Genomic DNA, 24,483 nt, shown 5'->3' on the forward strand with positions numbered 1-24,483 from the left:
AATAACACATGGGTCAAAGAAGGAATCATAAGAAATTTTAAAATATTGCTAACTAAAAAATAAAAATACTTTTCAAAATTTGTGTGATGCAGAGAAAGCAGTGCTTCTAGGAAAATTTACAGCACTGAATGTGTGTACTGATCTAAATCAATAATCTAAGTCAATAATACCTTAGGCAACTAGAAAAAGAAGGGAAATTTGAATTCAAAGTAAGTGGAAAAGTCTCCACCTTACTTTTGCCTCAGCCTTTGCAGCTTTCCTGCCCAGCAGCCTGAAGTAAAAAAAAAAAAAAAAAACATAGGAAGAGGGGAAACCCAAAATGCTATAAATGTCCTGAAGTAAACCTCTGAAAAAGCTTTCACTATTCACTTGACCCAGAAAATCCCACAAAAATCATACATATCAAGAAGTTCAAATCTTCCTGAAACTGCCCAGGACATCAAGGGTACGCATATTTGAAAAGTCACCAAGCACTTGAAGGATGTCACTTTACAGAAGCAACGTGTGCCATTCTGTCACTAGAATGGTGGAGTTGGTAGGTGTGTCCAAGCCAATGAATGAGCCTAGACAGAGGGTTGATGGCCCAAAAAGAATGCTGAATTTTTGCTGCACATGCCTAAAAATGCAGAGAGCCCTATCTGGTGTGGCTCAGTGGACTGAGCGCCAGCCTACAAACTGTGAGGTCGCCAGTCTGAATCCCAGCCAGGGCAAATGCCTGGGCTGCGAGCCAGGTCCCCAGTTGGGGGTGGGCAAGAGGCAACAGATTCATGAATCTCTCACACATTGATGGCTCTTCCCCTCTCTTCCTTCCCCTCTAAAAGTAAATAATAAAAAAAAATGCACAGAGTAATAATGCTTAACTTAAGGGTTGAGATGTAGATTCTCTGGTCATTAAATGCATCCAGGTAAAGCTCCCAAGATGTAATGCAGACTTAAAAGAGTTCATGGGCAGATTTACCCATACATGAACTGTGCCTGCCACACTGAGACGATTCTTACCGAAAAAGAGCAGAATGTTCCTGAAACAGAAGAGGAGGTTGCACAGAAAAAAAAGATATCTCAGAAGAAACTGAAGAAACTAAAATTTATGGCCCAGGAGTAAATTCAGCATAGAATAAATGCTAATAAAAGTAAAAAAAAACAAAAACAAAGTAGAAGAAAGAAGTAAGAATTAGAGCAGAAATTAACAAAACTGAAAATAGAAACTAAGTAAGAGAAAAAAAAATCAATGAAACCCAAAACTGGTTCTCTCAAAGTCAACTCCTTTGAGAGATCAACAAAATTTGTTAGGTTTCTAACCAGGCTAAGAAAAAAGAAAACATGAATTACTAATATTAGAAAGGAAAGAAGAAACATCACTACAGATCTTATGAACATTTTATTTAAAGAATAAAGGACTACTATAAATAGCTCTATGCCCACAAGTTTGAGAACCTAAATGAAATGAACCAATTCCTGAAAGACAAAATCTTTCAAAAATCACACAGGACATAGACAATCTGAATAGGCCTATATCTATTTTAAAAATAGAATCCATTAAAAACTGTCCAAAACAGAAAGCACCAAGCCAAGGAGGGTTCACTGCTGAATTTCACCAAATATTTGAGGAAGACTTTATATCAATTCTCTATAATCTCTTTTAGAAAACAGAAGCAAAGGGAATACTTCATAACTTATTCTATGAGACCAGCATTATCCTAATCCCAAAACCAAACCAAAGACATTACAAGAAAACAACTGATCACTATCTCTTATGAACACAAATGCAAAAATCCTCAACAAAATATGAGCAAATCAAATTCAACAATGTATGTAAGAATTATATACCATAATCAATTTCAATTTATCCCAGGTATAAAAGTCTGGTTCAACACTTGCAAATTAATTAACATAATTCATGACATCAGAAGGTCAAAGGAAAAATCTGTATCAATAGGTAAAGAAAAAGAATTTGAAAAAATTCAACATCCATTCATAATAAAATCTCTCAGCAAACAGAGTGGAAATTCCATGAACTCAATAATAATATATACAAGGGGGGACCTAAAAAAACCCCTGGAATTTATTTATAAAAAATGTGTATTTATTCTGACATGGTTAAACTTCAGTCACCATCAAAATACTCCCCGTTTGAATCAACACACCTATCAAGACGGTTTTTTTCACTGCTCAGAACAATTTTTGAACTTGTCGATTTTGATGCCTTTTAGTGCTTTTGCCATTTTTTGTGTGTGTTTCACCTCTTCCACGTCAGCAAATATTTCCCTTTGAGGACTTTTTTCATCCAGCAAAAACAAACAAACAAATAAAAAAAGTCACTTAGGGCAAGATCCAGTTAATAGGGAGGGTGGGGCACAGGGGGTCATGCCATTTTTGGTCAAAAAGTGCTGAATACTCAGTGCAGTGTGGAGAGGTGAGCTGGTAAAATACCCATCATGAAATGGGCAAACACATTTCAAAAGAGCCTTCACAAAAAATTCACTGAGGCTGAACACAGCCTCTCACAACACCACCAGATGGAACACTGATACGGATGGGTGCTTAGAACACTCACCCACTGGGGGAAGCCTATTCTACTAGGGGCCCACCCTCCAGAAGATAATTCTGGTTTTCTTGGGTGCCCCCTCATATTAAAAAATCTCTAGCTAACATAGTTAATGATAAGAAGCTTGACACTTTCCTACGAAGACCAGAAACAAGGCAAGGATGTTCTCTCTCTATCTACTACTTTTCAACACTGTACTGGAACTACTACCTGATACAAAAAGACAAGAACAGGAAATAAAAGGTACATAGCAAAACACTGCTAATTTTGCAAACAGAATAAAAAAATCCCAAGACATCGAACCACATTTCAACCTCCTTAGTATTTCTGACCCTTCTTCCCCCACACAAAAAGAAACAAACAAAATCAATGGCTTGGTTTTTGATACCCTCTTTTTTGGAGCTATGACTTATACAAAGTAAAGGATATAAATCATCATCTGTAAAATGGACATACAGAATTGTTGTCAAAATGTTTTATATATACTCATATCATAAATATGTAAAATATGTATATATAAGAGAGAACAGTACCTGACACTTGTAAATGTTAATCATTATTAAATTTATTATGAATAGTAGAGAGATCTCTGTATGCAACTATAACTGATAAAAGAAATATATACAACCTACAGCATTTCAGCAGATAGTTCATGGGTATTAATGGTAGCAAAAATTTAAATGTTACTCACCCATAAGTAGTATGTGAACTGAAGTGCAAAAATAGCAATGCCTTCGTTATCAAAGGATCCAGCTACTGAACGAGAAATGTAACCTGGTACAATAGCAATAAAACAAGCAGCTAAAAGTCCTGCTCCTTGGTTCCAAAGTTCTCTGGTAAGCAGGAAAGTAGATATAGATGTAAGGCCGCTGAAAGTTGGTGCAAGGAACACACATACATCTCTTATGTGAACTGTTATGTTCAATGTATTTAAAATCCAATGGATAAGGCCAGCAGTTATCATCAACCCTGGGTAAACCTAGATAAAAAAAAAAAAAAAAAAAGGATAATTTTAACATATAAAATGAGGTAGCTAAAAACATTAACATAAACTCTTTTCTTTATTATTACATACTGTTTATAGTAAGTTTGAGAGTAAGAACTCAAAACAGTTTGCCTTCTTCACACACTATAAAATTAAAATGTTCTTTTATATTAGACACAAAGGAAAAGCTCATATATGAAGAGAAACATTTAAATAAAAAAAATCAGATTGATTATTAACACTGAAAATGTTTTTCAATAGAAAACTGTGGGTAATTTTCTTATTAATCCCACTATTTTTTCACCATAAAATAGGGTCCTAGTCTAAATTACCCTTAAATTTTGCCCTTGTGTGTGAATAAAAGAATGAGAAAAGAAGAGAAGGTGAAGTTATCTGCAATGTTATTTAAGTGGTATCTATAAATGATTCCTCCTTTCAAAGCCAAGTTTTGGAAAGTAAACAATTTTCGCTAGGAAATGAAGGACTAGTCAGTCTGTGAATTCAAAGATAGTACTTTGGGACTCTGAGAAGGTTGAGCATTTATATCACTTAAAATAACAATTGTAATCCTTGTTCTTACTCTGAAAGAGGATAATAAAACATTAAGAGGGTCCTCCCTGGCTCATGTGGCTCAGTGGATTGAACGGGCCTATGAACCAATGGGTCACCAGTTCGATTCCCAGTCAGGACCTGAGTTGTGAGCCAGGTCCCCAGTAGGGGGGCGCTCAAGAGGCAACCACACATTGATTTTTCTTTCTGTCTCCCTCCCTTCCCTTCTCTAAAATAATAATAAAATAAAAAACCAAACAAACACTAAGAGGATCCAAAGTAAAGGAAACAGGATATTTCTGAGCTATTCATCAGTGATTAAAACATGTATTTACATTTCTATCCTTAACTAAATCCTAAAAGATTTTTTCTCTATCACTAAAGCCATGAAGAATGTCATAAATTTCCTAGCTATATTATTTAGTACTACAAATTCCCCAATGTATTTAACCTACTCCCCTGCTTTTTCTCCATCACTTATCACCATTCCACATACTACTTATTTTACTTATTTCATTTACTGTCTACTAACTAAACACCCTCACTGGAATGTAACTCTAGAATAGCAGGAAAAATTTCCCCAGTACCCAAAACAAGGACCGGCACAAAATGAATGCTCAATACCTACTGAATGCACAGGAGGATGGAATAAAGGGAGGGGGGAAAAGGTGTAGCAATCATCATCATTCTTAAAAATTAAAATTTTGTTTCATTTCACATACAACACCAGGTCCCAGAGTATGATTTTGTCAGCCATATGCAATGACAATTAAAGTGAATTTTTAAATACCTCTGAAGGTAAGTTAATATATCCATGATAATATGGCAGACTGAGCTGGCAACAAAATATAGCCAAAATACAGAAAGGTACTGAATCAAAGTACAAAAAAAAATCCTACCCAAACAACAACAAAGACCCCATTCCACTGCAACGGGATAAAAACTTTATACTACTCTAACCACAGAAAAAAACTAAAAACTATATAAAGCAACCCATAAAGACCTTAAGTAAACGTTAAACCCCACTGGTTACTCTAACCTGATTTTCCCTCTTGAAACCAGAGCATGCATGTTAGAAGTTGTTTTAGCATACTTTAGGGGGATCTGCAGTTTCAGTTCCTGTGTGAACCTAAAGATGCCCCAGGAATTTAGCTGACAAAAAACCAGATGGCCAACTCAAGGATGCTGACCATAAACATCCTGCAAGTCCTACGTGTAATCTTATGCTAACTAGGTAACCAGCTGACCAGTAAAATAATCTTCTGGATTAAATAACACACAATGAACAATACTTTTCCCCAGGTAAGGAAACAGGATATATGCCTTAAAACTGTGGAAGAAAAGGGGCCACAAAATAAGCCTGACAAGCTCAGGGAAGCCTGTATGGGCAGCCTTACAAACTCAGAGACCCTTTTAGAGTAACCACATAGAATGGTCTGAAATTAAAAACTTTCTAACTAAAAGAAGGTTATGGCAGGTAGTCATGTCCTAAACTGGTAGTTTTCCCTAGCAAAGGTCAATCTTCATCTTAGCAGAGCCTGTCTGTTTTGCGTTGTGGTTTTTTTTTTGGCATTTATGAAAACATGTCTTTGAAATGTCAAATTTCCTTTTTCTGGACCCCTCAAAGCACAAGCACTGCAACAGAAGGAGACCACAAATTCCCTCACTGTTATTGTTATTATGTTAATTGACTGTTAACTATCCTGTACTCACCTGTATAAAAGTAAGTGTCTATCATTTTACTTTTCATCCAATCCCAGAAGCATCCCCTCCCACCCCCTGCCACTTTGCTGCCTCCTGAATCTATCAACAATGGATTTCATGTAACCCACCAAGGCCTCCTTCTTTAGATTGTAATGTATAAAATAAGATGCAAAACTGCCATTCTCTGGACCAGTTTCCCAACTTGAGGTTTTGCTTCCCAGCAATTGTCAGTTTGGCTTAAATAAACTCATAAAAATTCTCACAGGTTTTGACGTTTTTTACTTTGACAAAACAAAGGACAGTTAGTCACGCCTGCCATAAATCGCTAACAGATTTTTTCGAACATGTTGCAGAAACCCGTGGTTGTGGATCATGCCTGGGCCTAGGTGGCTTGAACACAAGACTCAGGCTGACATTAAGATCTGTATGAGGGCCAGAAAGAACACTGCCTGCGTACCCACAGCCGCCTTCCCGATTCCTTTGTTCTGCTTTCCCTCCCCTCCTGATAAAAACCCTTGCCTGCATGGAGATGTTAAGAAGATGGGCTTTGGGACAAGAGTCCCCCATCATCTCAGGGGGCTGGCATTTGAATAAACCACTTTCCTCCTCACCAACACCTGGCTCATTGAGTTTGTCTTTCACAGGCAGCCAGGGAAATCTGCATTCAGCTACACAACAAAAAAGGCACATTTAAACTAAAAAGAGAGGGAACCCTTCAGATGTCAAAAAATAAACAGCAAGTTCCAAGTAGGTACTGATGCTATGGGAGTCCCCACATCCTCCAAAAACGGGGAAAAAAAAGACACTTGGGTCTGATACTGGAAATTGGGAGATAATCACTTAACACAGGTATTAGAGAAAAGGCCTAACTCCCAGCACAAAGACAAGGCCTATTTATGAAACTAGACTAGATAAATTCTTCCCATTCATTAAGGGAAGCAGTAAGAAAGTTTTGCCTAACATCCAAAGCACTGAATAGAAACAAACGAGAAATACGAAACTTATTCGTTACATGTGTGGATGCTGGTTCCACGTCTGTAACAACTTCAGATATAAGAAAAAGAAACCTTAAGCTAACATATATATGACCTCTAAAAACTATCCTCTAAAAAGCTGAAACCCTAAAGGGCTTCAGCAAAGGCAAAAGAGAGATTATAGCAATGGTACCAAATATGGGGACACCAAGAATCTCAGAAAACAAGCCTCCAGGGAGGATGAATTCAGGATACAAAGTTGGACACAAACTAGAGTCATCAAACACTAATACATCAAGATCAGTATTGTGACAAGATTAGCAACCCAAAATGCAGATAATAGCCATCTACCAAATCTCTTACCATTCAGTATCTTTGTTATTTGCCCTGGAGACCATCTTTATTTCTATTTACACCAAGGATAAGATAATGTCTCAAATTAGAAACTTACTATCACAGAAAACATGCTTTCCAAACACAGTGTGAACGTTTATAAAATCTACCAAATCCTATGCCACAAATCAAATTTCAATAAATTCCAAAGTAATAAAAATACAGGACTTTTCTCTAAACAAAATGCATTTGAACGGTAAATCAAAACAAGGCAACAAGGAAATTCTCTTATTCTTAAAGTTAAATACAATTCTTACTAACCCATGAATCAAAAGAAATTATAATGGAAATTAAAATACATCTTGACTTGAAGAATGACAATGAAAATACTACATATCAAACTTAAATAATGTAGCTAAAACATCGAGTAATAGAAATTTTATCTTTAACAATACATTAATAACAAAAAAAGTCTGGAAATTATTGTGCAAATTATATCAGGAACTCAGAAAGAAATAGAATAAACTGAGGTGGAAGAAAATAAAATTAGCCCTGGCTGGCATAGCTCGGTGGATTGAGCTCGGGCTGCGAACCAAAGTATCGCAGGTTCGATTCCCAGTCAGGGTACAGGCCACGGCCCCCAGCAACCACACATTGATCTCTCTCTCTCTCTCTCTCTCTCTCAAATAAATAAATAAAATCTTAAAAAAAAAAAAAAGACATTTGGGAGGAAAGATCCTTTCTTAAAAAAAGAAAATAAAATTAATACAACAGAAGACAAATATTTAATAATGATAATCAACAAAGTCAACAGAATCTAATAAAACTGATAAATTTCTGACAAAAAATGATCAAGAAAAAACAATACTAGACATATATGTCTCCCCAACAGGTGTCTTATATCTTTCACTTTCTCTTTAATACTCTCCTTACATCCCAAATACTAAAAATAATACCCCTTAAATCCTCTTCTGAATGTAATCATCGCCCATGAACTATGACCAATACTCAATTACCTGAGTGACTTAGGACAGATTTGGGACAAAAACACCCAACCAAATAACCTGAAAGATATACAGTAATGAGAGATCCCCTCATAGCCTTCACCATTTTGTCAGAACAAGTGGTAATATGAGGTAACCCCAAGACAGGTATGTGTGGGGAAAGTTGGGGGGTGAAGGTAGTGTCAAGAAAAGATATTTAGAAAATTAAATATTGAACAATCAGCCACAGAAAAGTGTGTAAGTTAACAAAACAAAGTTATAAAGAATCATCTTAAAAGTTTATGGTTTACTCAAAAAAACTGTAAAATTTTGTAAGAACATAAATAACTGCAAATATACTTACAGTACCACCTACTATTCTTCCTAGTGGATACCATGCTCTCTCATCAAACCAATTTAAAAATTCATAGAACCCATGAGACGCAAGATGATGTGTTGATCTATAGTTAAACCTAGAGAAAACAAGAAAAAAAAAAGAAATGTTATAAAACTGCTTACTAGAAACAGCTCTTTCTAAAGTTATACTTCAAATATATCTGTCTTTAATATTTAACACTATGGCTACATAAATATATCTTTTATAGCAATTTTCTTTAAACCTGAATAACAAATTATTTTCCAAGAAATAGACTCATTCCTCTAATATAACTAAAAGCAAAGTACTCCCTACCCCAATGACTACAAACCTAGTTATGCTCAATACCTACAAAACTACTAATGCTCGAATTACCCTTTGGCCATTGCTTGGGGCACAAATGGTAGACAGCTGCATGTGAATTTAAAAAACTGGGTGAAAGTACATAAACTTCACCAAGAGGTCAAAGAAGTCAATGGCTCTCAAAAGATTAAGAAGCACTGGCAGAAGATAACATCAAAATGAAAGGAGCACATTTGATAGTCAACTCTGATCCTACAACCCTAAAAATTACAGGCTGAAGACTGTATCACAATAGCATTAAAGCCATAAGAATAAACTGTAACAGTACTGTGTACCAGCAATGGAAGACAGGACAAATGGGAAGAAATGAAATGGAAGAAACCACAGCTCAAACTGCAAGCAGAAGGAAACTGGAAATCACGTTTCATTTAAAGCAGCTATGGAGGACAGGAAAGAATACTTCAGAAATCCTCAGAGTAATGGCATCACCAGCCAGGCAGGTGGATCCCCCTCCTCTACCACTGCCAAGCAAGGAAATGGGCACCAGAAGTATCTGCACTACATGTTGCCAAGTGAGTCAAAAAAAACAGAACAATGATGAAAAGAAAGATGAATAGGAAATCCACACATCCAATATCAGTGTGATATATCCTTCCCAGCAGCAAGTCATCATGACTCTCCTTCCCACAATCAGTAGATGTAAACATTGTTGCATTTCTAGAAAGACTTGGTCAAATGCAAAACAAAGAACAAACAAAACCCAGTATACACTAAAAAAAAAATTTTTGAGAAAAGTGAGCAACATAACAGCTAAGCAGCCAAATCAACTAATGGAATAAAACTAATACCATATGAAACAGAAATAAGAATATTGTCCAAGGGCTAAGATAATCCACAGTGGTCTAAAGAGGAAGTATAACCTACAGGTTAAGAGTAGAGGTGTCAGAGTCATATTGCCTGGGTTTGAATATCTTACTAGCTTTGTGACCTTGGTTGGGCAAATGACTTATGTTCTCTGTGCTCTAGTCTCTTCATCTGTAAAAGAGGGATAACAATCATACCTATGTCATAAGGTAGCTATGATGAGTAAACAATATGTTTCTAAAGCATTTGATGGCTACTGCTACTATTATAAAATGAAACATATGATAAAAACCCCATATATTTTCCAGTGGCAAAAATGGCCATCAAGATAAAACAAAAGATAGGTTAAATAGTAAAATGTTAAAAAATGAAAAGCAAATAAGAACAAGATAGAGTATTTTGAGAAGTGATATCAGCAAGATGGCAAAATTAGAGTCAGCAGTCTTCATCACACCCACAAAAAGCAAAAACACACGAGAACCAGACAGCTGTCAATGAAGGAAAATGTCCCTGGGAAGACTCAAGAGAACATTTAATACCTTATAGCAGCACAATAAAGCAAAAAGTGGAGAATTACCATGCAGAAATGTTTGCTAGGGAAATAGGCTCATTTGAGAGCTCTGGAGACAGGTAAAAACAGAGAAGAGAGGAGGCCATCAGTATCAGCCATATGGTAGGTGCCATTGTAGCCCCCAATGGCTTTTGCTGTGGAGGTCCCTAGGCAGGCTTTGCCACTGAGGACCTAACAATCCTGACGATAGCCACAGATTCCCTACAACTTTCACAAAGGAGAACTCCACAGTGTTCATTGGCTCACCCCTGTGTTCAGTGCAGTTTGGCCAAGACATGGAAACAACCTAAGTGTCCGCTGGTAAATGAGTAAAGAAAATGCAGTATATACACATGTGTGTGCACACACATATAAAGGACTATTACTCTACCATAAAAAAGGAGGAAATCCTGCCATTTGTGACAACAAGGATGAACCCTGAAGGCATTATGCTAAGTGAAATAAGTCAGAGAATGACAAATATTGTATATGTGGACTGTTAAAAAAACAAACAAAAAACCCCCTCAGACATAGAGGACAGATTGGTGGTTGCCAGAAGTGGAGGGGGCAGAGAGTAGGCAGTGGGCAAAGGGGATCAAAAGATCCAAACTTCCAATTATAAAATAATTAAGTCCTGGGATTGTAATGTATAGCATGGTGACTACAGTTAAAAACACTGTATTGTATATTTGAAAGTTGCTAACAGATCTTAAAAGTTCTCATCACAAGAAAAAATAATTTATAACTAGGTGTGATAATGGATGTTAACCAACTTTTGATAATCACTTTGCAATATATCCATCTGTTAAATCATTATGCTGTGTACCTAAAACTAATAATACATTGTTATATGTTAATTACATCTCAGTAACAAAAAAGAACCCAGAAAAAAGAAGTTTATGACCGAGGAGAAATCCAACCCAAAACAAATATGAAAGGCATTTGGATTGGCCACACAACTACTCCCTTCCATTACAGTAAACCAGCAATTTTCAACCAGTGTTCCACAAGGAATTTTTTAAACGTGCAACACCTAACTATACAGTGAGAGGCACTGACCTCTTTTTCCTTAGATTGTCAAATAAAGTATGATATAGTCAACACAACAATAACCATCGGTGTTAATGAATCAAAGTTATATCTATTTTGCCAGACAGACAAAAAATATATTTTGTTGTGCAGCAGAATTTCAGTACCATACTTCTGCAGTGTATAGTGCAGAGTTTTTGCCCAAAATTTTGAGGGAAAAATAAGGATGCATATTATCTATGGGTAGCACTAATTCCGTGCGTGTATACACACACACACACACGTAAATTGGACAAGCTAAAATTGAAGTCTGCTTTTGTATACACAATTGCTTGACTTTAATGACGAGGGAATAGAAGACAAAATTTTAAGTCAGTGTTACTACTCATTACTAGTGTGCCAAAAATGAGAATTAATTAAACATTAGTTGAGCCTCTTGAATAAAGTGTCACAAACTAGGATAACTTCCACTGATATAAAAATCCCTAAGACATTATATTGTTAGGTGAATTAGAGGTTCCAGCATGATGTTTTCAAAGCCCAAATTAAAGTGGAGTGGGGAGGGAAGGATACACACACACACACACACTAAAAGAACTTTTAGTTCTTTTATTTATGCTTATGCATTAAAAGTGTAACTCTAGAAAGCAATAATGATATCTGTATGCAAAATAAAACTCTGGAATACGGCAATCAGTTTTGTTTCTAAATATAAATAAGTAACAATTAAAGAATTGAAATGAAAAGATTTGTCTCCTGCAAGTTTGGGCCAAAAACATGGGCACACATTATACATGGACTGCATTATACATGGCAAAATACAGTAATTAGTTTGTATGCCATGAAATGAAAAAGGTTGAAAATCACTGTGGCAAACAACTGAAATAGGAATATTCTGTATCTATCAATCTTTAATTGTACCTTCTTTCTGAGCAACTTTAGCATGTTCTTTCTCAGCTCTTTGTTCCATCTACATCAAAACCACCATAGCAATGCATTTTACTCTGCCTTCTTCATGCAGTCCTCTAAAACCTGAACTTTATTCTTGAAGAAGCCTCCTGTAATATTTCATCCTTCCCTCCCCGCTCCATTTTAATTTGGGCTTTGAAAACATGTTGCAACCTCTAGTTCACCTCACAACATAGTATCTTAGGGATTTTGTATCAATGGAAGTTATCCTAGTTTGTGACACTTGTATTCAAGAGGCTCAACTAATGTTTAGTTAAACCTCAGTTTTGGCACACTAGTAATGAGTAGTAACACTGACTTAAAATTTTGTCTTCTGTTTCTTCTTCATTAAAGTCAAGCAATTGTGTACACAAAAGCAGATTTCAATTTTAGCTTGTCTAATTTACATGTTTAAAAAACACTTAAACAGCTGAAACAAAATGGACCATAAACTGATACCTGCTTAAGTTGGGTAATCTATATATGGATGTTCATTATAGTATTAGCTCTACTTTTGTGTATGTTTGAAATTGTCCATATTTTCCTTTACCGTGTATAGGTAGTTTGTATATACAAGGTCTGTCTGGAAAACGTCCAGCCACTATATGCACATGCTTTAACAATGACAACTTCACTGTACTAGTCAGTGGGGTCAGTAGATGCCAAGTGAGCATGTGCACTGTGTGGCCATGGCATTCAAAATGACTGAGTGAGTAGAACATCAAATCGGCATCAAATTTTGCATTAAGCTTGAACATTCCTCTACAGAAACTATTCAGATGACTTAGAGACTTTCTGAGACAATGCAGTAAATGCAGCACAAATAAAAGTGTGGCACTAAAGCTTCAAAGGTAGTTGAGAATCCGTTGAAAGTGATCCACGTTCTGGAAGGCATGCAACAAGCAGAACACCTGAGAATGCTGAATGTGTACAGACTGCAATCAACAAAGATCAGTGACTGACAGTGTGAGAACTAGAAGCTGATCTAGGGATTCCAAAAACTACTGTGTCTGAGATTTTGACACAGGATCTTGGCATGAAATGCACTGTGGCAATATCTGTTCTGCAGCGTTTGCTACCAGAGCATAAGGAACATTATATTGCAGTTGCTAATGACTTGATTCAAACTACTACCAATGAACCAGATTTCCTCAAGAAGGTCATAACCAGAGATGAACTGTGGGTCTATGGCTATAATCCCGAAATGAAGACTCAGTAGTCCCAAAGAAGATAGTTGCCTGGTTCTCCACACCTAAAGAACATACAGCAAAGTCACAGTAAGATCAAAACCATGTTAACGGCGTTTTTGATTGGGAAGGTGTTGTCCATCATGAGTACATCTCTCCAAGCCAATTTAATAAGGAGTACTACACCTCAACGTTCTTTGTCGGTTGAGAGATACAATACAATGAAAACAACCACAGCTAGGGGCAACTGGTAATCAGCAGCTTCATCACAAAAAGCACGCTAATGCATCACATCTCATGCAGAGTTTTTTTTGTGAAACATCAAATCAACCAGGTGACTCAGCCTACTACAGCCCAGATTTGGTGCCCTGTGACTTCTGGCTTTTCCCAAAACTAAAACTACCTTTGAAAGGGAAGAGATTTCAGACTGCTGATGAGATTCAGAAAAATATGACGGGGCAGCTAATGGCGATGCCAACAAAAGATTTTGCTGAGTGTTTTGAACAGTGAAAAAGATACTGGGAGAAACGTGTGAGGTCCCAAAATGTGTACTTTGAAAGAGACTGAGGTGCCATTGTCCTATGTACAATGTTTCTTGTATCTTGTATGTTCTTCAATAAGTCTCTATTTTTTAATAGTGTGTGGCTGGATACTTTCTGGACAGGGCCCATCTGCACACATATATAATTGTAATAAAATTTAAACACACACACATATATATGACTTACATAATTATATACACTACTAACCTAATATTTATATAAATTTCATTATGGAAAATTTCACTCACACATGCATGCAAGTTACAGTTTTTCCCAATAAAACTAGGTAAACTGAGAAATGATGCATTAAAGGTTAGAAGTCACCAATAAAACTATGATAAAAGAGAAAGACAAGTGATAAAATTTCAGCTATCTTAAAATAGTCTAAGAACATTATTAGGTTTTATATATGTCTCTTATTAATAGAGCAACTTTCAGTATTTTTACTTTACTAAAACTGTTTGAAATAAGTGTGACAAAGAGGTAATTATTAAATACAGGTAAATATTAGATACGAGGTTGACTGTGGTCTCCTTTACTTTTGCTTTGACTTTTTCATAATAGCTTTAAAAAAAGGAATGTCTCCCTGCAATTCTCTTGACTCAATCCCTAGAGCTGCAATTCCAATAATGTGGACAGAATGACATTAAGACAGATGAAATAATTTTCATATGGATGTTTTTCATTTCTGAAAGGAGCATAAAAATATGAAAAGCAAACTGGTTAAAGACACATGGAGAAACTGGGGATGAAAGTAAAATTTCATTTTTTTTAATTTCATAAAGGAAGAATAATAGCCATATTACAAATTAAAAGATGTCTTGGAGACCCACCTTTTTCCTGCAACATATATTAACAAGACCTAAAGTGTCATTTGGCTAGTCAAAGACACATTTTTAAATGCCTTTCTCTGTAAAGAACTTGTTTCTGCAAGCCATATGCCTTTAAAAAAAAAAATTCCTTGTAAATGCCATAGCTTGTATCTTCTTCATCCCAACAAACCCTTAGAAAAGTTTACATGCTTCATTTAGGAAGAAGAGACTACCTCTTAAAGAAGCAAGACAAGATTAAATGATAGAATCCCATTTATTAAAAAAAAGGTTATATTTCCTGGGTTCTAGTATCAGCATATAACTAAACTGCACTGTTTCCTCAGAAAAAGAAAAAAAGTACCAACATATTTGTAAACCATGGTTGCCTTTGCTGTTTTACATCTATGAGTCTTGTCGGAGACTTAGCCACTTGATACATTTGGTTTAGATTTGTTATTTCATCTTACATTATATTGAAACACCTAATGTACATTCAAGACAACAATGGAATATCATGACTATGTACTGAAGCAAAATATCACAACATACCCTTGATCTTAAAGGTTAAAAAAATAATTATGCCTCAGCCCTAAAATTAACCTGCTCCTTTTCTATCTTCCAGAGAAATCTTTAAGGTAGGAAACAGTTTTCTATGTTTAACTAACATTTCCAGTTCTCTAAATATATGGCACTGTCCCTGGCCAGGTAGCTCAGTTAACTAGCGTTATCTGGATACATGAAGGTTGCAGGTTTGATGCCAGGTCAGGGCACATACAAGAATCTACCAATGAATGCATCAGTAAGTGGAACACAAATTGATGTTTCTTTTTCTCTCCCTCCCTCCCTCTCTCTAAAATTAAAAAAAAAAAAAAAGGGGGCACTGTACCTAAAAAAATAAAATTAGAAAATGTCTAAAAATAAATTAAGTGGAAGAAATAGTACACTCTTAGCCTTAATGCTATGACCAACCTGAAAGCACTTAAGATCCCTGTGACTAGATGCCCAGTCCCTAACAGGCCACAGACATATACTGGTCCATGGACTGGGGACTGGAGACCCCTGATTTACACCATCTCTTCATTGGCCAGTACACTAGTGAAATGGCCCCACCCATGTGCTCAGAAAAGAGGAAACGATATTGATTAACAGCACTAATGGCTACCATATATACAGGCTGGGGCAAAAGTAGATTTACAGTTGTGAGTACACAACACACAGTTTATTATTGTATTATTAATTATTGATTATTTTCCATATGAACAACTGTAAACCTACTTTTGCCCCACACTATATATTGTGCTGTTATGTAGATGAAGCAAAATTAGTTTGTATAATACAATCCATTGAGGCCAAAAATTTAAAAGGTCATGTGTGCATGTATATTTACATAAATATTTCAAAGGCTGTATCTTCTTTAAAGAAATCCTACTGGGGTAACAATACTTATAACTGACCCAACAGACTTGTAAAAAAAGGTTATAACAAGAGACAAGGAAGGACACTATATAATGATTAAGGGAGCAATCCAACAAGAGGATATAACCCTTGTAAACACTTATGCACCCAAAATAGGAGCACCTAAATATGTAAAGCAAATCCTGACGGACATACAAGGAGAGACTGACAGTAAGACGGTCATAGTAGGAGATTTAAACACCCCGTTGACATCAATGGATAGATCTTCCAGACAGAAAACACAAAGAAACAGTGGCCTTAAATGACACCAGATCAGAAGGATTTAATTTTTATCTTTGGAGCGTTTTACCCCAAAGCAGCAGAATATACATTCTTTTCAAGTGCACATGGAACATGTTTTAGAATCAACCACATGTTAGGACACAAAACAAAACTTAATAAATTTAAGATTGAAATCATATTAAACATCTTTCCTAACCATAATGGTATGAAACTAGGAATCAATCATAAGAAAAAAACTGAAAACACATAAAGACATGGAGGCTAAATAACATGTTACTAAACAATGAATGAGTTAACAATGAGCTCAAAGAAGGGAGTAAAAAAATACCTTGAAACAAATGAAAATAAGAAAGAACACAACCCAAAATCTAGGACACAGTGAAAGCAATTCTAAATGGGAAATCCACAGCATTACAGACCTATCTGAAGAAACAAGAAAAACTGAAATAAACAAATCTAACTTTACACTTAAAAAAACTTGAAAATGAACAACAAACAAAACCCAAAGTGAGTATAAGGAGGAAATAATAAAGATCACAGCAGAAATAAATGAAATAGTCTAAAAAACACAATACAAGAGATCAATGAAACCAAGAACTGTTTTTTTGAAAAGACAAACAAGATCGCCAAACCTTTAACCAGACTCACCAAGAAAAAAAAGAGAGAGGACCCAAATAAATAAAGTCAGAAATGAAAAAAGAGAAATTATAAAAACTGTAAGAAATTATTATGAACTATATGCTAACAAATTGGACAATCTGGAAGAAATGGACAAGTTCCTAGAAAAATCTCCTAAAACTGAATCAGAAAGAATCAGAGAATCTGAATAGACAGGTTACAAGTAGTGAAACTGAAGCAGTAATCAAACGAAAACTCCCAACAAAAGTCCTAGACCTGATGGCTTCACAGGTGAATTTTACCAAATACTCAAAGAAGAACTAATACCTATCCTTCTCAAACTATTTCAAAAAATTCAAGAGACAGAAGATTCCCACACTCGTTTTACAAGGCCAGCACTATTAGCCTAATTACAAAACCAGATAAAGATGCCACAAGGAAAACAAATTATAGGCCAATATCCCTCATGAACAGAGATGCTAAAATCCTCAACAAAATATTTAAAAACCAGGTCCAGAAATACATTAAAAAGATCATACATGATGATGATCAAGTGGGATTTATTTCGGAATGCAAAGTTGGTACAGTATCCACAAATAAATAAACATGATACACTACATAAACAAAATGAAGGATAAAATCCTCATGATCTTATCAATAAATGCAGAAGAGCATTTGATAAAAGCCAGCACCCACTTACGTACAATAACAACTCTCAGCAAAATGGAATAGAGGGAGCAAACCTCAACATAATAAAAGCCATATATGACAAACCCACAGCCAACGGGCAAAACCTACCAGCTTTTCCCTTAAAATCAGGAACAAGGTAGGGAAGTGCACTTTCACCACCCTTATTTAACGTGGTGCTAGAAGTCCTAGCCACAGCGATTAGACAAGAAGAAAAAATAAAAGGCATCCAAAATGGAAAAAAAGTAAAACTGTCATTTACAGATGACACGACACTCCATATAGAGGACCTTAAAGGTTACACCAAAAAACTAGAACTGGTAAACGAATTAAGTAGCAGGATACAAAAATAAATATCTGGAAATCAGGTGGATTTTTATATATCAATAATGAACTATTAGAAAACAATCCCATTCACAACTGCTTCAAAAAAAGTAGGAAAAAATTTAAACAAGGATGTAAAAAGACCTGTACTGGAAAATTATAAGACACTGAAGAAAGAAACTGAAGAAGATACAAATAAGTGGACCCATATACTGTGTTTGTGGACAGGAAGAATTAACATCATTGAAATGTACATACCACCCAAAGCAATCTATAGTTTCAATGCAATTCCTATCAAGATACCAATGGTGTATTTCACAGAGCTAGAACAAATATTCAAAAAATTTATATGGAACCACAAAAGACCCCTGAAACAACAGAGATCTTGAGAAAAAGAAAAAAGTTGAATGAATCACAATACCTCATATCAAACCATACTACAAAGCCATAGTAACTGAAATAGCATAGTACTGGCATTAAAACAGACATATATATATATATATATATATATTGATGGAACAAAATAGAGAGCCCAGATATAAACCTATGCCTGTACAGTCAACAAATACTTGACAAAGGAGTCAAAAACACACAACGTGGTAAAGATAGTTTATTCAATAAATGGTGTTGGGAAAATTGTATATGTGCAAAAAAAGTGAAACTAGACCACTTTTTTACACCATACACAAGAATACACTCAAAATGGATTAAGGACTTAAATGTTAGATACAAAACCATAAAAATCCTAGAAGAAAATACAGGCAGTGAAATCTCAGACATTTCTCATAGCAGTTTTTTTCTAATATATATCCTTGGTCAAGGGAAACAAAAGAAAAAATAAACAAATGGGACTACATCAAACTAAGAAGTTTTTGCACAATAGAGAAAACCACCAATAGAATTAAGACAACTCAGTGAATGGAAGGAACACATTCACCAATGATACATCTGATAAGGAGTTAATATCTAAAATTTATTAAAAACTTATCAATACCACCCCCCCCCAATAATCCAATTAAAAAATGGACAAAGGGACTGGAACAGATACTTCTCCAAACAGCACATGCAGATGACGGAAAGACATAATATGCTCAACATCACTAATCATTAGAGAAATGCATATTAAAACCACAATGAGATATCCCCTCACACATGTCAGAATGGCTATAATCAATGTTGGTGAGGATATGAAGACAAGGGAATCCTCATGAACTGTTGGTGGGAATGCAGATTGGTGCAGCCACTGTGGAAAGCAGTATGGAGTTAGCTCAAAAAGTTAAAAATGGAACTGCCTTATGACCCTATGATTCCACTTCTGGGAATTTATTAATGGAAACCCCAATCACTAATTCAAAAGAATATATGTACCCCTATGTTCACTGCAGCATTATTTACAACAGCAAAGATCTAGAAGCAACCCAAGTGTCCATCAGTAGATGAGTGGATAAAAAGAGCTATGGTACATTCACACAATGGAGTAGTACTTGACCGTAAAAAAAAATAAAAGAGGGAGATTTTACTATTTACGACAGCATGGATGGACCTAAGAATATTATGGTAAGTTAACTAAGCTAGTCAGAAAAAGACAAGGAATCTAATGAACAAGCAAAATAGTGACAGACTCAGAGCAGGCTGACAGCTGTGTGTATGTGTGGGAGCACAAATGGAGGTGTATGGAGGGACTGAGCAAAAAAGAAAAAAGAGAAAAATCTCATAGATAGGGACAATAGTGTGGTGACTGCTGAAGGGAGTGGGGTGGAGGAAGGTACAGGTATTACAAATGGTGATGCACAAAGACTTGACTTGGGGTGGTGAACACACAATACAGGGTACAGGCTTGTTTTACACCAGTCTGTCTTCCAATCACAGACAAGCCTGCCCCATAAACGTTAAAGAACTACTTTGGGGAATATTGAATGATAACAAGAAAATAATGTCTACTATCATTTGGGTATTTGGTGTATCAAAAAGAAAAGTAGAAAGGATGGGAAAGTATTTTGTCTCACAGAACTTTTCCTTCATGCTTTTAAAACTCAGTTTATAGGAACTAGGAATTTCTATATGACCTAAAAAAAGCCAGTTCACTTTTATAAGACAGATATCATACATGGATCAAACACTTATCTGATAGAAAGCAAAGTCTCAGTTCTCATGAAAAGACAATGCAAGATAAGATATGTTAACAGGTTAATTCTGTTGTCCATTGTTGTAACATCTTCCAAGAGATGATCTTCATTATTAATCATAATTTATCAGAATTTTGGTTTGAACAAATTAAAATTACTTAAGGGATTTAAAGTTTAACTATTAGTTCTGCATCTCTTCCTCTTTCCCTTGTTATTATGTATTTTCTAATAACACAGGAATTTCAAGTATGGTCATTTCTCTTCTAACAAATTTAATAATAACATTTTACTGTTTATCACATTTTCCCTAAAATTTGAACCTGTCTTGTTACTGACAAGTGAAAAAATTATTCATATAGCAATTTCATAAATGAAAAAATCTATTGAGACTTAATATGAAGTTATTCTATCTAAGGAGAAAAAATGCTCCCAAAATCTGTAGAGTTGTGTAATTTGTACCTCATTTTGGATATCACTTAGATTATTCAAATAATATGTCACACTATCTAAAAGTAGAGTCTCTACCCTAAGTAAATCAACTGAAGCTTACCTACCTTCTTCATTGCATACTTCTAATACTTAACTATTCCAATTAGTCTCTATTCTCTCTAGCATTAATCTAGGTTTTACGTAAAAGAAAAAGTCTTTTCTTATTTCTTCAAATATAGTAGCAAAAACTGTAGTATGAAAACACAAGAAGAGCACACTGTCTTTTAAAAAAAGGTACTGGCTTTATGGAAAAGATGCATGTTTCTAATTTCGGAGTTCCACATTTGCTTCCTAAAGACCTCTGTTTAACCATGATCAACTTTATTAAAATAAGAAAATCTATGCTAAGCTACATAAAAACTTGGCTGTTTCCTAAAGGAGACCATCTGAAAACCAAGATACCAAACGAGACACACCTCACCAAGGCCAACATCATCTCAAGGTTTGTATTGTAACTTCTGTCTCTGAAACTAACCTCTGTCCAATCTCTCTAGATTATAATCCAGCAATTAATTTCTGACAACTCAAATTCTCTGAATCACATAGTTCTTGCAATAATAGGTATCAGATTTGCTCTCTGAGAGAAAGCATAATATCTCCACACCAACACTGTGAACTATGCCTCCATTTGGGGCAACATATAGGGATAGGTGAGCGGAATGTCTTCCTTTTGTAAAATCAGAGATGGATGACTGCCGTGAGAGATGGGGAAAGAGAATCAGTATGATGCCTGAACTCAGTTTTAAGAAAAAAATACATAAAGAAGCTGAGGATCTAAACAGTGATTTTCTTACACTTGCCCATGCCCCTAAATCTCTTGGCTAAGGATATCTGCAAGCGTACTGAAGTCAAGGCTTAGTCTTCATTTTTCTCTTTCCCGTTACCTATCCTCTTTTCCCTCATCCATTCCCTGAACTTTGACCACCACATACCATTCCCAAGTACAAAAATTCCTTTTTCTAAATTCTGAATTCATACACTGAACAGCCTACTTGAATAAATGTCTTCACAGGCACATCACACTCAACATAATTAAAACTGAACTCATTTACTCTGCCTTCCAACATTAAAGTTGCTCTTTAACTTAGTTAAAATGTTACCACAAGTGTTTGGGAGTCTCCTTCCAGGGTGTCCAACCTTTTGGCTTCTCTGGGCCACACTGAAGAATAGCAGTTGTTTTGGGCCACATACTAAATACACAAACACTAATGAAAAATGGTAAGAAAAAAAAAAGTTTTAAGTAAATTTATAGTTTTGTGTTGGGCTGCATTCATAGCCATCCTGGGCCACATGTAGCCCAAAGCCCATGGGTTGGATACCCCTCCAGCTCTTAACATTCCCCTAATTAAAGCCTTCTTTGTAATTTTTTTCTAGACTATTTCTCCTTCTCCTACTGATTTCCTATATTCCAGTATTCCCTTCCTACCTCCCAATCCATCCTCCACACAACAAACAACTGACTCTCTAAAATGAACTATTAACTAATCCTTCAACTGTTTAAAATCCTTAAAAAGAGGGGTTTATCCAAAATCTACAGCAAGAATCCTTCCTGTTTAAAAAAAAAAAAACTCCCTTTCCCAACTCCACCCTGAAATGGCTCCTCCCTGCTCCTTCCTCACCTAATATACTCTCAACTTCTAATTCATCCCTAAGCAGTGTTGTTCAGGCTTTTTCATACTTCTATACCTTTGCATAAACTGTTCCTGTTGCTGGAAGAGCAAATCTTCCTTTGTATCCTCATCCTCCCACATCTACTATCTCTATGGACCTAACTCAAAAGGCACCATAAACACATCCCAGACACTAGATGCACATTATTTTTGTTCCCAGCCTTTATCACTAACCAAAATTATCTTGATCTTTTGTTTACATGTTTGCTTGCCAGAAAATAAGTTCCATTACAACACAGACCCTTTATATATATCTGAACACTTGATAATATGGCTGGTACATAGCTATCACACAGTAATTATTTGTTAAATAACTTGAATGTTGAAAGTATCATTAGTACTAAATGTATTGCTCTACCATAGTTTACATATGCAATCAAAGCCTATTTTTTAAAATCAATGCTTTTTAAAAATTCTAAGATTTATGTTCAACGCCTTAATTTACCACATTCTTGTTCTACAAAAATACCTAATAAAGGTAACATAGAAAGATAAAAGACAACAGAGGCATAGATACAAAAATTCAAAACTAGATAAAAATATACACAAATGTAGGTCAGAAGGGCCTATGAGTTTAAACTTTAATCTGACTTCATTTCCCACAACCAAAGTCAAAAAGGAGAGGGGTGAGTTACTTAACTCTCAACAGAAAGGATAAAAAATAGTTCCTCAATCAAATTAAACTTTTACTGAAAGTATATTTTAAACTAAAATATAGATATCAAAACACAATGACTGTAACATGAATTTTCTTAAAAGATGAAGTTTATCCTAATAACTAATTCTTGCAAAAATCATAGTATTTTATCTTTTTATAGCTAGATGCCACCTCAAGAATAAGAACAATGAGACTAGAAAAAGAAGAGTCAGGGCAGAATAAGCAGTCAACAAAGAATATACATGTATTTGATACAGTATCAAATTTTGACATTCTTAAATATCTTGGCAAGAAATATATATTTTCCCCTACAAAACTGTTATTACATATGAGAACAAGCATTTCTGGCCAGAGGTTCCACAACAATAATCAGGTTTACTGAAGGAAGTAGTTCCTCTTTATCATTCTTACACCTGTGTCTGAGCTGGTTTGAAACTCAGAAGAGGCCAGTTTGTGGAGCCCAGTAATTACAGTTTACTTCTGCCACCAGAAAGTTCAGAAAACACCTTAAAAACAATGGAAAAAATGAAGGGAACTAAATAGACATATCAAATATACTCTCACAGCGTAAACATTCAATATGGAGTAATTTATTTGTGAACCGTAACAGTTTATGTTTCTAAAAAGTTGGCAAAAACTATCAGATGGCAAATTAAAAAAAAAATCATAGAAAACAGAAGGAGAAACAGGGTTTTTCAACTTTCTGGGAGAGGACCTCAGAGAATACAATGAAAATATGGATTTTCTCACCAGATGAATATGCATAGATATTTTGCAGAATTTTGAATTTATTTTTGGAAGACCCTCTAACACAATTCTAGCAGTGAAAAATCTGCTCGGAATTTGTCTTCTTCAATAGTTCAGAAAAAATCTACACCTGTGACCTACCAAGGCAGTTCTGGGAAATTTAGACTATAATTATCTTTCAAGCTTCTGACCTAGCCATTAATCATTTAAAATTTAATATTAATGTCCTGGTCAGTGTGGCTTGGTTGGAGCATCGTCCTATGGACCGAAAGGTTCACAGGTTTGATTCACTTGTCAGGGCACATACTCAGGTTATGGGTTTGATCCCTGTCGAAGTGTGTGCAAGAAGGCAACCAATCGATGTTTCTCCCTGTCTCTCTCCCTCTCCCCCCGCAAAAGCTATGAAAAATGTCCTCACGGAGGATAAAATAAAATAAAATAAAATAAAATAAAATTTAATGTTACTTTCATCAAGGAAAACAATAACGTCACCACCACCACAAGGAATATCACTAGTTATTCCTATGTAAAGTGCTATGTGACAACCTACTTCTTTTTCAAATTATCATGGTGCTTAAGGCCGTTTTGTATCAAAAAAGTAAAATAGGGTCTCCGTTCTTTGCCTTATCTCAAGAAATTAAGGAGACATGGCAGGATGAGATTCAGGAGAAAATAGGATTAACGTTTACTTTTCATTTGTTTAAGAGTAATAAATTAAAAAAGAGAAATAAACTTCACATTTATAAAAAAACGATTTTAAAATTTTGCTATACAAATATATA

At 35.4% G+C, this 24,483-nt stretch overlaps 1 protein-coding gene across 1 annotated transcript in view; it reads right to left on the reverse strand.

Annotated features, from left to right (window-relative positions):
- Nucleotides 1–24,483, reverse strand: part of STT3B (STT3 oligosaccharyltransferase complex catalytic subunit B) — an 89,604-nt gene that overhangs the window by 42,159 nt on the left and 22,962 nt on the right. Inside the window, exons 2-3 of the mRNA XM_028518448.2 lie at nucleotides 8,438–8,546; nucleotides 3,237–3,524 (exon numbers count right to left, since the gene is read on the reverse strand). Of these exons, the coding sequence (XP_028374249.1) occupies nucleotides 3,237–3,524; nucleotides 8,438–8,546 (397 nt within the window). The remainder of the gene's footprint in view (nucleotides 1–3,236; nucleotides 3,525–8,437; nucleotides 8,547–24,483) is intronic.

This window comes from Phyllostomus discolor, chromosome 7 (assembly GCF_004126475.2).
Source record: "Phyllostomus discolor isolate MPI-MPIP mPhyDis1 chromosome 7, mPhyDis1.pri.v3, whole genome shotgun sequence".
NCBI classification, from domain to species: domain Eukaryota; kingdom Metazoa; phylum Chordata; class Mammalia; order Chiroptera; family Phyllostomidae; genus Phyllostomus; species Phyllostomus discolor.